Source organism: Amblyomma mixtum, chromosome 2 (assembly GCF_055824585.1).
Source record: "Amblyomma mixtum isolate Tamu chromosome 2, ASM5582458v1, whole genome shotgun sequence".
In the NCBI taxonomy this organism is placed as follows: domain Eukaryota; kingdom Metazoa; phylum Arthropoda; class Arachnida; order Ixodida; family Ixodidae; genus Amblyomma; species Amblyomma mixtum.
Genome location: NC_143013.1, coordinates 157,047,186 through 157,061,089, shown reverse-complemented (window position 1 = coordinate 157,061,089; position 13,904 = coordinate 157,047,186). Strand labels below are relative to the sequence as shown.

Here is a 13,904-nt window from a genome sequence, read left to right as displayed (position 1 = left end):
CTGGCAACGCTTCGGTAATCCATAGCTGGCCAGATGATTCCTCGGATAACTAGGTTCCTGCGGACCACAAAATCTCAGAAGCGCATGCTCTGACGAAGACGTTGAACACCAAGTACGAGCTCTCCCCTACTGCCATGAATCATATTTATGTGCCAAACCTGCCACCTGTTGCCGTGTACGCTTCATCCACGATTAGTTGTACCCTATCCCTTACCTCCTTTCTCGCCCGAATGATTAAAGGGTTGTTCACACAGAAATTCTTGATGTCCCTGTTTTTCCGTCAACTCTGTGAATTCTCGTGTTTTTCTTGTTGTGATGTGCCTTGTAAATATTTACTTTAATTATGTCATTGCAAAAGTATGCACCTTCCTCCTACTTTTACCTTGTATAATTATTTTTTGTTTTTGTAATGAGAGTGTATGAAGCTCTTGCTTCTTTTGCCGCTTGTCCTGAGCATTGTGTCGGGTGCTTGGGCCCCGTCAGGCAGAGTGCATCTGCCTTTTGCCCCTGTATCCGAGACCTTGATGTCCAAATAAAGATCTATCTATCTATCTTATGAAAAAAAAAAAAATATGATAGTTGGCAGTAAGGGTCTCGACGAAGATTAAATTACCGCTCTAGACAGCCTGGAAATAACCACGGCAGGCTCTGATTTGCCCAAGTAGGTACGCATAACGCAGTTTTATATGAAATAAGTGCCACATTTAACGGCCTTAGCACTTTGGCTCTTGTACGAAAATTGGTTTATTGGGGTTGAACGTCCCTAGCCAATCAGGCTATGCGGGACGCCGTAGCGAAGTTCTCCGGGAAGTTCGACCACATAGGGTTTTTTATCATTCCCTGATATCACAGAGTATAGTGGCCTCTAGAGTTTCGCATCTATTGAAATTCGGCCACTGCGGACGGGATCGTGTTGTGCGAAGAATCCACTGGCTGCGAACATCAGATATAACGAACGGAACTAATGTGACCGTCAGGTTACTTATAGGCTGGCTCGACTGCAGTTTCAATCGGCCAGAAAAAACCTCTTTCACGCTTCAGACATGGACCTTACGCGTTAGGATGTACCTTCGCGACAAGGGGACGTTTGTGCCGTGGTCAGTGATTTTCTCCCTGTCCGAGCAACGAGAAACGACTGAGCAATGAAATGATAATTTGGTCGTGATACTGCGCTCCTTTGGGGACATACATAAGCAGTCTGTAAAAAAAACCATTTAAATCATGCATATTATTAAACATTTTTGTCTGCGATTGAAAACTCCGGAATTCCGTGCGAATTCTTCGTAGCCATAGGCCCGTTTAGTGTGTGAAAAACCCGCATGATGGATGAACACAGAGCCGCTGCGTTCAACGAGGTCACTGTTCAGGCGCTGTTCACCTGTGCATTGAAAGAGAGTGCAAGGTGCCCACATTCTGCGGCATACGTGTGAGCTTCAGAAAGGGATGTAGTCTTGGAAGGCTCGGGGCGATGAGGAACGAAGTTGTCCATAGTGTATGTAGGCTCTCGAACATATAAAACAATAAAGGAGAGAAACCGATTGTTGTCTGTGTAGCCGTATTGTACACGTAGTTTATGAAAGAAAGTGCTTTGTCACAGTTGCATTTGGCAGTGTCAACGTACATGGCGAGCATGTCCCTGTGTGTGCGGTTGAACCGCTCAATCATGTAATTGGCTTCGGGATGATATGTGCTGGTAAAGCGATGAACGATTTGTCATTTCTTTAGCAGCATGTCGACGGCTTCCGATAGAAAAAATTGGCAGTCGCTTAGCTCAGCTAGGCGAGGATATGCGTAGCGAAAACCGTTTCGTCTACTGCCATTTTGGTAGCGACATGCCGTCGTTGTCATTCAGCAGCATGGCGGCATCTATTCGCGAGACGCCCCTCTCGCTCATCGGGCGGCTTTGTCGCCCGCTTAGCCTTTCTTGCCTTGTTTCCACGCTGTAGGCCGGCCTTGTACCATGCTACGACTTCTGTATCGGATGCGTATCGCACTTGAACATTTTAGCCAGCCGAATAACATGGTCCATCACAGGGGGAGCGTTCAGTTCCTTTACCTTGGTTGTATCGGCGGCTAGGTGCGCCACTTTCCGGGCTGCATTACTCCGCTGTCTCTTCTCGATACCCCGAGCACGTTATTCCTCTGTCTCAGAAGCTCGTTCCCTCCTCCTGGTTTCATTCAGTAGCTGATCCACGGCCCTGGCACGAGATGCCGAACTAGACCACGAACCATCGTCGTCTGAATCCACTCGCCTGGCCGCTTCGTACTTAGACGATTCTCGAGACGTGCGGGTCGCTCTTCCTCCGTCTCCTCGGCTCGCTGCCTCCTCTTGCTTTCGCTCAAACGAAGAAGCCTGGCTTCTTCCAGTCTCTCCGATTCACTTTCCATATCTGACGACGAATCCCACCGAGCCGCCTCTTCTATATACACGATGCAACGCCGGGGCCCTTCCTCTGTTGTTGCAGCGCGGTTTCACCAGCTCCTCGTCTGACGTCATGCCAGATGGAGCGGCGAGGAGCGCTGACATCTGCGGTGGTTGCTAAGCAACGTCTCAGCTCGCGGTGGGGCCACCGCCTACATCGACACGGCGAGAAAGAGGCCAATGTAGTTCTCGCTACAAAACAAGGCCGTGCTCACTTAGCAGTTCTTTTGGGGCGCCCTGACGAAGAAGAAGACGGTAGGAGGTGAAAGAAGCAACTGCTTGTGCGGTGGCAGTTTGGAAAGGCGACGTTTATACGTAGCGGATGAAGTGGTCAATGGCCGCGACGACCCAGCGGTTGTTAGCCGAACAGGTTGGGAGCAAAGCGTAAAGATCAATGCCGACACGTTCAAAAGGGCGGCTGTAACGGAACGGCGCCTTGGCAGGCAGGGTTCTTGCGACGTTGGCAGGGTCTACATGACCGAATCTACTGTCGTGTCAGGTGGTGTATACGGCACCAGTAGTACTACAGACGCTGGTGAGCATACTTTTTCAATACACCGGCATGGCCGCATTGTGAATCAGTGTAGAAAGGGGCGTAGATGGAAGCACGGAGGTGGCGAGTAACCACCAACAGCACTGCCCCCATAGGAGAGCTAGTTACGGCAGTATAAGAAGCCATCACAGACGGCAAAATAGAAGGCTAGGCGACGAAGGGTCCGCACGAAGAAGGTGGCGAGAGATTAGACAGATATGCGAGGAGCGAGTTGATCCAAGGATCCTTCAGTCGTTCGGAGAGCATATCAGGGACACCGAACGACGAGAAAGCGTAGGCACGGACGAGAACAGGTGTAGATTCGCATAGGAGCGGTGAACGTGAAGTGCGTCGGCTTTTGAGTGCTTGCATCGAGAGCGATGAATGACGCGAATATGAAATCCCTGGAGACGTGAAGCCCAGGAGGCAAGCCTGCCAGAGGGATCTTCGTGGGAGGACAAAAAAGCCGAGGGCATGATGGTCGGTGACGACATAGAATCATCCGCCGTAGATATAAGGGTGGAACTTGGCAACCGCCCAAATGATGGAGGGGCCTACTTTGTCTCAAAGGGCATTAACTTTACAAGTAACCTAACCTTGAGAGCGTTCATCAGCGCCTCCCACGATCGTAAGCGGCTGACGTATTACGTCCTGAGTTACCGCTGGTGGTCATCCAACGATGAGGGTGGAAGCTGTGTGAGAACCCTCTTATGTTTCCTATGGCGTCAAGGCTGCCTGATCCGAGACCCTCGCTAAGCAATTAATCAAAGAAGAGAGGGGAATGAGGGGCTCGTTATAAATATGAGAGAAGACAACAGGAGCAGAAAGAAAGGAACACAGGAAATTTTTTAATTTATTAATTTTTATTTCGTGGTGTTGATCACTTTCGAGTGTTACTCTGTTACCGCTTACAGCTAATTTATTAGAAAAGCAGAAGGAAAACAGCCACATGCCGCCTGTGGTAACCGAGCCCACGACCTCCGAATTACGCGTCCGGTGCTGTACCTCTGATCTACGGCGATGGCGGTCAAATCTACTTTCGGGGGTATCAATGTTTACAGTTAGCCTAACCTTGAGAGTGTTGATCAGCGCCTCCCACGGTCGTAAGCGGCGGACGTAGTACATCCTGATTTACCGCTGGCGTGACGTGGAACGTCATCGAACGACGAGTGTGGAAGCTGTGTGAGAACCCTCTTATGCTTCCTGTGGCGTCAACGCTGCCAGAACCGAGGCGTTCCCTAAAAAAATTAAGCAAACAAGATAGAGGAAGGAGGGAGTCGTTATAAATATGAGAGAAGGCAACAGCCACAGGAACCAAGGGACACAGAGAATATTTTAATTGATTAATTTTTATTTTGTGGTGTTGATCAATTTAGAATATTGCGGAATATGTTATCGCTTAAAGCTATTTGATTAGAAAAGCAGAAGAAAAAAGAACAACATGGCGGTGCGAACCGAACCCACGACCGCCGAATTACGCGTCCGGTGCTCTACATCTGAGCTACGGCTGTCGAATCTTCTCCTTTCGGGTGTATTTATGTTTCCAAGTAACCTAACCTTGGGAGTGTTCATCAGCGCCTACGTCCGCCGCTTACGACCGTGGGTCGCCGCTTAGGTCGTGGATATATATATATATATATATATATATATATATATATATAGTTACGCCCAGGATTAATTAGGACCGGGACGGAGGACTGAAAGCAGCTGGGTCCGCTTACCGAGCACGAGACACCACCAACCTCGTTCTCCTCATCTTCGCCTTAGTCAGCAACGCCGACCATGCAGAATAGGAATAGGTAGAATAGACCTTGTCATGGGCGTCACGCTTCCGCCTACGCAGCCGAAGCCCGCTGGGCTAGTTAAGAAGCGCTGCGCGAATGGTAGGACTTCAGCCGGGCAACGTGAGTGACTTCAGTTCGCGCTGAACGACGTCCGCTTGCCGAGAGGCAAGCTACACGGTAATTGAGCTGGCTAAATTGCTCAATAATGACATAGGGTCCATCGTAGTTGCACCGTGGCATCAAAGTCGTCCATCGTAGTGACGATCCTCGCTTTCTGATAGGCCGCCACCACAACACCATATCACCAGGCCTGTAAGTGACGTGACGACGGCGGGCATCGTAGCGCGCTTTAGACCGATCTTGGGAGGCGAGAACATGAAGATGAGCAAGGCGTCGGGCTTCTTCGGCGACGCAGAGTATCTCAGCGATGGAGGGATCTTCAGGAAGCTCGTCAGAAAATGGCAGTATGGTGTCTAGGGTGTAGCGTGGGGCCGAGCATAGAGTAAAAAGAAGGGGCTGTAGCCAGTAGTCTCATGTCTCGCGGTATTGAACGCGTACGTGATGAACGGCAGGACGCTATCCCAATTCTTGTGCCTTGAATCAACATACATTGACAGCATGTTGGTGATAGTGCGGTTCGTGCGCTCAGTGATTCCATTCGTCTGGGGATGGTAAGGCGAGGAATGGCGAAAATGCGATGCGCAGGAACGGAGAAGTTGCTCCACGACGTCAGCGGTGAACTGCCGACCACGGTCACTGATGATAACTTTTGGAGGTCCATGAAGTAAAACTATGAATCGTAGCAGAAAAGAGGACACATGATACGCTGTAGCTGCGGGTAGGGCTGCCGTTTCACAATAACGAGTAAGGTAATTGACACAAACCACTATCTAGCGGTTCCCATGATACTCTTTCGGAAACGAGCTAAGGAGATCTATGCCCACTTGCTCAAACGGTGCTGCAGACGGTGTCACAGGGGGAAGCTGACCAGATGCAAGGCTAGTAGGTCGCTTCTATCGTTGACATTGATTGCAGCTGGCGACGTACCGCTCAGTCGTGGCCCGCATTTTCGGCCAATAGAAGCGTACCTGAGTACGGTGCAGCGTCAATCCTGAACCAAGATGTCCAGATGTAGGGTCGTCGTGCATGGCTTGCAAAACAGAGTTGTACAGGCTCTTCGGGACTACCAGCAGGAAGTGGTGGCCCGTAGAAGAATAGTTTTGCTTTATGGGGGTCTATTCTTGTGATAACGCTCAAAGGGCTAGAAGCAGTTGTCGCTCTCTAGCACCAGCGTGCCAGCCCTAGCAGTCAGAGCTGTGACCCCCAACCCGCGGTGCGGTAAGTCGCAACCACGGCGGGTTCGGGCCAGAGGGGACAAACACGAGTATGCTACTCGGAGGAGCGTTTATTGCTCCCGAGCAATACAGTGCAGCAGCAACAATACAACCGCCGTAACGAGCGAGGATGTTCCGCTCGCGTACGGGGGTGGAAAACACAAAGGGCAGAACGCACGCAAAAATGTGGGGGAAGTAGGTTCCGCTCACCTCGCGTGGTTCCTCGCTCACGGCCCGCGGCGGTCAAGTCACACACGGTGGCCGGGCGATAAGGGCAGCGGTCTCCGTGGCAGATCTCCGATCCGTGCGTGTGCACGGCTCCCGCCAGAAGACGAGCGAGCCTCGGGAGAAACGCGCCTTCTTCCCGGGCTGTGGAGAGGAGGTCTCTCCGTTGCGAAAGGAGAAAGAGGGAAAGTCCCCGCCGCCGCGGCGGGGCGAGAAAGGAAGCGGGGGCGGCGTGAGTGCCCATCCTCGCAACCTCCCGAACGGCGCGCGCATAGCATCGCGTGATAATTACGCGCGGCCGTTACTATGGGGCAGGGGATTCATGTGTATCCCCACATCCCCCCCTCCTTAAAACTGCCCTACGGCCGAGAAGTGGCCGCGTTCACAAAAAGGGTGTACCGAGTGGGGCCGGCGAAACGCCGTTTAACTTTAAAAACCAATTAAGAAAAGATTCAGCTCACAGCCAGCAGTGCCGCCGTCGAAGGCCGTGGACGCCAGGGCAGGAAGGCAGTGTAGACGACCGCCATGGACGACCGTGGAGCCCAGGGTTGAAGGGGGTCGATGACCGCAGGTCCCGTGAGTCGGCCAGGGCAGCTTCGCCGGGACGCGCGGGCGGCAGGCAGGCTCAGGGCAATTACGCACCGGGTCGTAGCGTACGGCAGGCCCCCACTCAGCTGGATGAACCGCTTGCTCTTGGCTCGCCCTCTTTTCCTCTCGTTGGGGGGTGACAAAGGCGCGCCGACCCATTTTCCCTCTGCCGCAGAGGACTTGCGAGGCGGGCCCAGCGGGGCACCAAGCTTTTCTTGCGGGCGAAGCCGCTGCCGCGGGGACAGGGGGACTCCAAGGCGGCCTCTCTGCTGCAGTTTTCGCCATGGTAGACACAGGCCCCGGTTTCTCCGAATTCTCGTTCGCTCGTCCCGCGGCCGACCGGAAGCTGTTCTTCTGCGCAACTTGGTGGCGACAGCGGGCTCTTGGCTCCGGAATGCGGCCGCCTTCCAAACGGCCTGGCTCTCGGTGTTCGAAGCTGCAACGGCCGTTGCGGCGTCTGCTGGCTCTCCTCCGGGCACGCTGTGAAGGCTGGCCTGCGGCTGCAAAGCTGTCTTTTCTTTTTAGTTACTTTTAACGATTTACACAATTTTTTTTTTTTTTCAGTTAGTCTAACCCCGCTCGGTCTTTTCCGAAGAGAAAGCGTGTGCTTTCTCCGGAAGCCACGGTGCGAAATATAGAAGGGGTGTTCCGTCCATATTAAGCAGGAGAAATTACTCCCTGCGCGTTGGTCAGAGTTGTTTCTGCCGTGGGCGCAAGTTGTAACGAGGTGCCGGGCTCTGTTGTCGAGCCTTGCCTCTCGGTGCGGCTGCCTGCTGGCGGGGGAGGGTGTTCTCCACAGGCCACTCGTTCCCTCTGTCAAAGTAGGGTTTGAGATCACAGACATGCACTGGCCCGCCGGTCGGTCTTAGCGTCAAGTCCGCCAGCCTGTAGACGAGAGAGGAAAGTTTCTCCCGAACTACATATGGTCCCGTCCATTTCGGCGCCAGAGAAGCAGAAAACCGCTTACTGGCATCGCTCAGAACGTGACTGCGTCTCAACACCAGGTCACCCGGTTTGTAGTGAACTTCCCGGTGAGAGCGGTCATACTGCGCTTTCTGCTGGGCCCGAGCAGTGCTCAGATTCCGGCGTGCTTTGTCCAAAGCCTCCGTCATCCTCGCGCGCAGCCCGGTCGCATAGTCGGCGCGTGCCGGCCAAGCAATCGGGGTGTTGCTGCGAACCTGTAGAGTAAGTTCTAACGGGTTCGGCAGCTCCCTGCCAAGGTTGAGAGCGGCAGGTGTGTACCCAGTCGAGCGGTTCACGGTCGACCTGAGAGCAAACCCAATCTCGGGGAGACAGGTGTCCCAGTCGATGTGCGTCTCCGCAAATGCAACGAGCATGTGCTTGATGTTGCGGTTCACGCGTTCCGTGGGATTCGCCTGGGCGTGGTACGTGGTTGTTCTCCTGTGCTTAATGCCAAGGGCCGCACAGGAGTCCACGAAAAGTTTGGCAGTGAAGTACGATGCATTGTCCGTTATCAACTGCCCGGGGTAGCCGAATCGTGTGAACACCTCGATCAGCTTCCCCATGATTACGCGTGCCGTCAGCTTTCGAAGTGGGAAAAGTTCCACCCATTTGCTGAAATGGTCTGTGACAACGAGCAGATATTGGTTTCCACTCGGAGTCCTGGGGTAAGGTCCCATGACGTCACAAGCCGCAATTTGCCAAGGACCCTGGCTATTGATCGGCTGCATGAGCCCAGGTGGGCGTCCACCACGTGGCTTGACCCTTTGGCACACGTCGCACGAGCGGGCGTAGCGTATCGCATCCCGCTTCATGCCAGGCCAGGTAGCGAGGCGGCACAACTTGAGGTAAGTCTTAGGGCCACTCGCATGCCCAGCGATGCACGTGTCATGAAAGTAGCGTAAAAGTGCTCCTCTCAACGTGCGTGGAATCACCACCTTGAAGGACTCGTGTGTATCCTTCTCGGAGGGGATATATCTCAGCAGGATGCCATCGGAGTCGAGCAGATAGGAATCCATCGCGCTCACAGCATTACCAGCTGTGTTCGAGCGCCCCGCACGGACAACAATACCAGTTGCCTCCATGTGCGCCGCGGCCGCGCCGCCCGGCTCCCTGAGCCCGTCGAACACTTTTCGACAAAATGGATCCTCCCGCTGTGCCTCCAACAGCTCCCTTCTGCTGAAAACGCTCACCACTGAACTGATGCCTTCAAAGTGGTTTACGCTTTCGCCCTGGGAAGGCGGGGTGTCCCTTCCCTCGGGGCGTTGTGTGAGCTGCGCGGCCGTCGCGCTGCTCTGGCTGTCGGGCGCGGCGGAGTGGGCAGTGTTGTTACTTCCCAAGCCGTCAACGGGCGCGCGCGAAAGTGCGTCCGCCACCACGTTGTTCTTGCCCCTCCTGTAGCGCACGGTAAAGTCGTAACGCTGGAGGAGTAGCGCCCATCGCGCTAGGCGTCCGGACGGCTCGCCTAGGCGTCTCAGCCAAGTGAGTGCCATGTGATCAGTCTCAATCACGAAAGCGACTCCATCGACATAGTAGTCGAACTTCCGCAGAGCGAAGATAATCGCGAGACATTCTTTTTCTGTCACGGAATAGTTTCTCTCTGCGGGAGTTAATGAGCGGCTGGCGAACGCCACCGGTCTCAGGCTACCTCCGTGCTCTTGAAGCAGGACTGCTCCTAAGCCCAGGTCACAAGCGTCCGTGTGGATCACAAATTCCCTGTTCAGGTCAGGCAGCCTTAGCTCTGTGGTTTCCGCGAGCGCGCAAGTGAGATGGCGTAGTGCCGCCTCTTGCTCGGGTCCCCAATGCCACTTCACACCTTTCCTTAACAGCGCTGTTAAGGGGGCTTGCAGAGCTGCGCAATCTGGGATAAACTGTCGATAAAAGTTCGCCAGCCCCAGAAAGCGTCTTAGTCCGCCTATATCTGCCGGCGACGGGAACTGCAAAATAGCCCGCAGCTTGTCTTCGCACGGCAGAAGGCGTCCTTTGTCTAGCGTAAACCCCAACAGTGTTATTCGGGTCGCCGCTATCTGGGTCTTGTTCGGGTTCAGAGTGATTCCCGCAGACCTCAGCCTTTCCAGTACATCCCTGAGATGGCGTAAGTGCTCATCAAAGGTTTCCGAATACACGACAATGTCATCCAGGTAAGCAAGAGCGTGGTGCCACCTTGCATCGCCTAGGACACGGTCCATCAGACGCTGGTACGTCGCGGGCGCGCCGACCAGGCCGAACGGCATTCGGGTAAACTGGAAAAGTCCCCTGTGACAAGTGAAGGCAGTTTTCTCTCGGTCACTGGGGGTCATCTCCACCTGAAAGTATCCTCTGCTAGCATCGAGCGTAGTGAAGTACTTCGCTCCACCAACATTGGACACTATCGAGGGAATGCTCGGAAGTGGGTATGCGTCCTTCCGTGTCACCTCGTTCAGGCGTCGATAGTCCACACAAAGGCGGGTTGTTCCATCCTTTTTGGGCACCAGCACCACTGGAAACCCCCAGGGGCTGTTTGATCGTTCCACAACGCCTGTATCGAGAAGCTCGTCCAGTGCGTTATCGAGCGCTTTCCTCTTAGCCAAGCTGACTGGCCGAGGATTGCACTTCCATGGAACAGCGTCGCCTGTCTCAATTTTGTGCCTAACCAGCGTAGTGCAGCCAGGCCGCTCCGTGAATACGGCGTCGTACTCGTTTAGGAGCAGAGACAAACGCGCTTTTTCCTCCCCCGACAAGCTGTCTGAGTTGTCCAGCAGCGGGTGGGGAGGCCTGCATGCCGCCGCGGCACAGAGTGCAACCGCAGGGGGGACAGGCGGTCGCGCGGGAGGGGGGAGGTTCCCTTCCGCGCTTTTCCTCTCGACGCGGTCGACAGGCTGGTTGTTCAGCCGAGCCGAAGGCGTTTCGAGGCTTTTTTTCGGGCGATCGTTGCGTACGTCTGCGCGCGAAGCATCGGAAAGCGAATGTGCTTTCGACGCTTTTTGGGGTTGAACGAAAGGTTTCAGGGTGCCACATGCTCGCTCCCTATATCCTCCGTTGCAGACGTCAATAACAATGCCCGTCTTGGCGAGGAAGTCTCTACCAAGAATAATTGGAACCGATAGGCCGGGGAGGTGAGCGAAGCGCTGGCGCCTCACTCTTTTCTCCCACCGCACCACAAGCCGCGCGGCACCGCTCGCGTGTGCAGTGCCGCTGGCTAATCGGAACGTGAGGTTGCTCGCTCGCAGTCGGAGTCCGTTCCGACGGAGATGCTCACATACCTCGTCGCCAAACAGGGATGCGCTCGCTCCTGTGTCTAGCAATGCCATGAACTTACGTTGTGCCACTGTAAGCTCAATAAGCGGTACTGGCGTGTCGCTGGGTGGTTCCAAACGACAAGCCAGCGGGGCTAGGAGTTCGTGTGACTCACTGAGCACCGCTGTTGACGCCGCCGGCTGCGAAGCGTTGCTTACCGGCGGCTGCGTTCGTTTCCCGAAAGCGCGTGCTCTCGGTTCACGGGGCCTCTGCACTCCCGGGCGTAGTGCCCTCGTTGGTTGCACCGGTAGCAGAGGGTATTCGGCCGTTGCCGGGCGGGGCAGTTGTCGCCTCGCGCCGGCTGACCGTTCCTCCCTGCCGGGCGAACCGTCGCAGATGCCCTTTGGTCTAGCGTCCTCGGGTCGGTATGTCGGTCCCGATTCTGCATACCTTGGCCACGCGCAGCGTGTGCTGACCGCATAGCATACGTGTACGGGTCGAGAGCTCGGTCTGACAGTTCCCAACCGTTTCTCAGTTGCCCGTCACTGAAGGCAACCAATTCGGCTCCCCGGGAACGGTTTCGAAAAGTGTCTCCGTTCCAGGCGCATCGCGGCTCAAGTGCCTGCGACGCTGGCGGGGGTGGCCGATACGCGCGGGAGGCGAGTATGTCCGCCTGTATGCGCTTGGCTGCCGAGGCGAGTTCGTCCAAGTCCCTGAACGGTACGCCTCGTAGGTAGGCTGCGAAGGTAGGGTGCGCTTGTCGCGTAACACGCTCTACCTTCTCGCCGTTCGAAGCTGAGGGGTCTGCAAAACGATAGAGTTCGTCCATCGCCCTCACGTACTCAAGCAACGATTCGTCCGGATGCTGAGTACGCAGCTCCAACTCGCGCCGCAGACGACGGTCGTAATCTGCGGGCAAGAACTCCTCGCGAAACCTCGCTCGGAACTCCTCCATTGTGCGAGACCGATGGCCAGTAAGGCGGAACCAGCGGGCAGCCTGATCAGTCAGTGAGATTGGCACGACACGCGCCAGAATCTCGCCATCGGAAAGCCCTGTCGCCTGCTGGTAGGTCAGCATGCGCTCAAGGTACTCGTTGGCACTGACAAGATCGTGATAGCCGCCGTAGCTGGGAAGGTCCACCCTTAGCCTCGGACTCGCCGCTGGAGCGGGTGTTTGCAGGTTGTTCTGCACGATACCCGTGAGGCTCTCTATGAGGCGCAAGGCGTTGCGCAACACAGCCTCTTGGGCCTGGCCAGGTAGTTCTGGCTGAGGGCCCAGTTGGGATGAGCAAGATTGCACGTGTCGCGCCATGCTCTCCCTACCTGGCGGCATAGCGCTTGGCGAGAAGTGCCTAGCGTCGCCGCTCGTCTGAGCCGGTGTGTCGTGTGAAGCACCGCTCGGCTCAAACGATATAAGATCACAGGGGCTAGCGTCAGCCTCTGGGAACACACCTGCAGTAGTTGTTACTGCCGTGCCAAGATGTTGCTGCTGAGAAGCCGTATTGGACAACCACAGCAGGGACTGGATGTCAATCCCGCTCGCCGCCATGGCTAGTCTGTGTGTCGGCAGTCGCTCACACAGACACTCGGTTTGTCACACCTCTGGCCCCACGTTGGGCGCCAAGAATATGGGGGTCTATTCTTGTGATAACGCTCAAAGGGCTAGAAGCAGTTGTCGCTCTCTAGCACCAGCGTGCCAGCCCTAGCAGTCAGAGCTGTGACCCCCAACCCGCGGTGCGGTAAGTCGCAACCACGGCGGGTTCGGGCCAGAGGGGACAAACACGAGTATGCTACTCGGAGGAGCGTTTATTGCTCCCGAGCAATACAGTGCAGCAGCAACAATACAACCGCCGTAACGAGCGAGGATGTTCCGCTCGCGTACGGGGGTGGAAAACACAAAGGGCAGAACGCACGCAAAAATGTGGGGGAAGTAGGTTCCGCTCACCTCGCGTGGTTCCTCGCTCACGGCCCGCGGCGGTCAAGTCACACACGGTGGCCGGGCGATAAGGGCAGCGGTCTCCGTGGCAGATCTCCGATCCGTGCGTGTGCACGGCTCCCGCCAGAAGACGAGCGAGCCTCGGGAGAAACGCGCCTTCTTCCCGGGCTGTGGAGAGGAGGTCTCTCCGTTGCGAAAGGAGAAAGAGGGAAAGTCCCCGCCGCCGCGGCGGGGCGAGAAAGGAAGCGGGGGCGGCGTGAGTGCCCATCCTCGCAACCTCCCGAACGGCGCGCGCATAGCATCGCGTGATAATTACGCGCGGCCGTTACTATGGGGCAGGGGATTCATGTGTATCCCCACAGCTTCCAGAGAAGACCATCCCGCACACAAAAGTGGTTGACATTGGGAGGATCTTCAGCTGCCGCAAAGAGAGACCGTAGGGTTGAATCTGTCTGCTGTTCCGCTTTGAACGTTGCGACATCAGGAAAAGCAGGTGACACTGACGCGACGCAGTGGTCTGAAGTAGCGATGGTAGACTCATACTCAGGAAGAGGCATCCGCGAAATCGAAAGACAGTCCGCGTCAGCGTGACGGCGACCGCTCTCGTAGACGACTGTGTAATCGAACTCTTGTAGCCGGAGAGCCCACCGTGCAAGGCAGCCGCACGGGTCACGAAGTCACCGAGCCAACAGAGGGCATGATAGTCGGTGACGACGGTGAACGCTCGTCCGTACAGATAGGAACGGAAGCGCTGCGTGGCGAAGACGACAGCCAAGCATTCGTGCTCGGTGACTGTATAATTGCGCTCCGGCTTGCTGAGCGAGCGACTCGCATACGCAAGAACGTGCTCTTTGTTGTCGCATCGCTGGACTAGAACAGCGCCGAGGCCAACACCGCTGCCGTCAGT

General features: G+C 55.5%; 1 protein-coding gene across 1 annotated transcript; it reads right to left on the bottom strand.

Moving 5' to 3' along the window:
* Nucleotides 1-11,266: 11,266 nt before the first annotated feature.
* LOC149361373 (uncharacterized) lies at nucleotides 11,267-13,410 on the bottom strand. The gene has a single exon (XM_089572671.1). The coding sequence runs from the start codon at nucleotides 12,608-12,610 to the stop codon at nucleotides 11,276-11,278; it is 1,335 nt and encodes a 444-aa protein (XP_089428797.1). The 5' UTR covers nucleotides 12,611-13,410; the 3' UTR covers nucleotides 11,267-11,275.
* Nucleotides 13,411-13,904: the final 494 nt, after the last annotated feature.

Excerpts from the sequence above, each read along its gene's own strand:
- LOC149361373 (XM_089572671.1), bottom strand. The coding sequence starts at position 12,610 with ATGGCGGCGAGCGGGATTGACATCCAGTCCCTGCTGTGGTTGTCCAAT.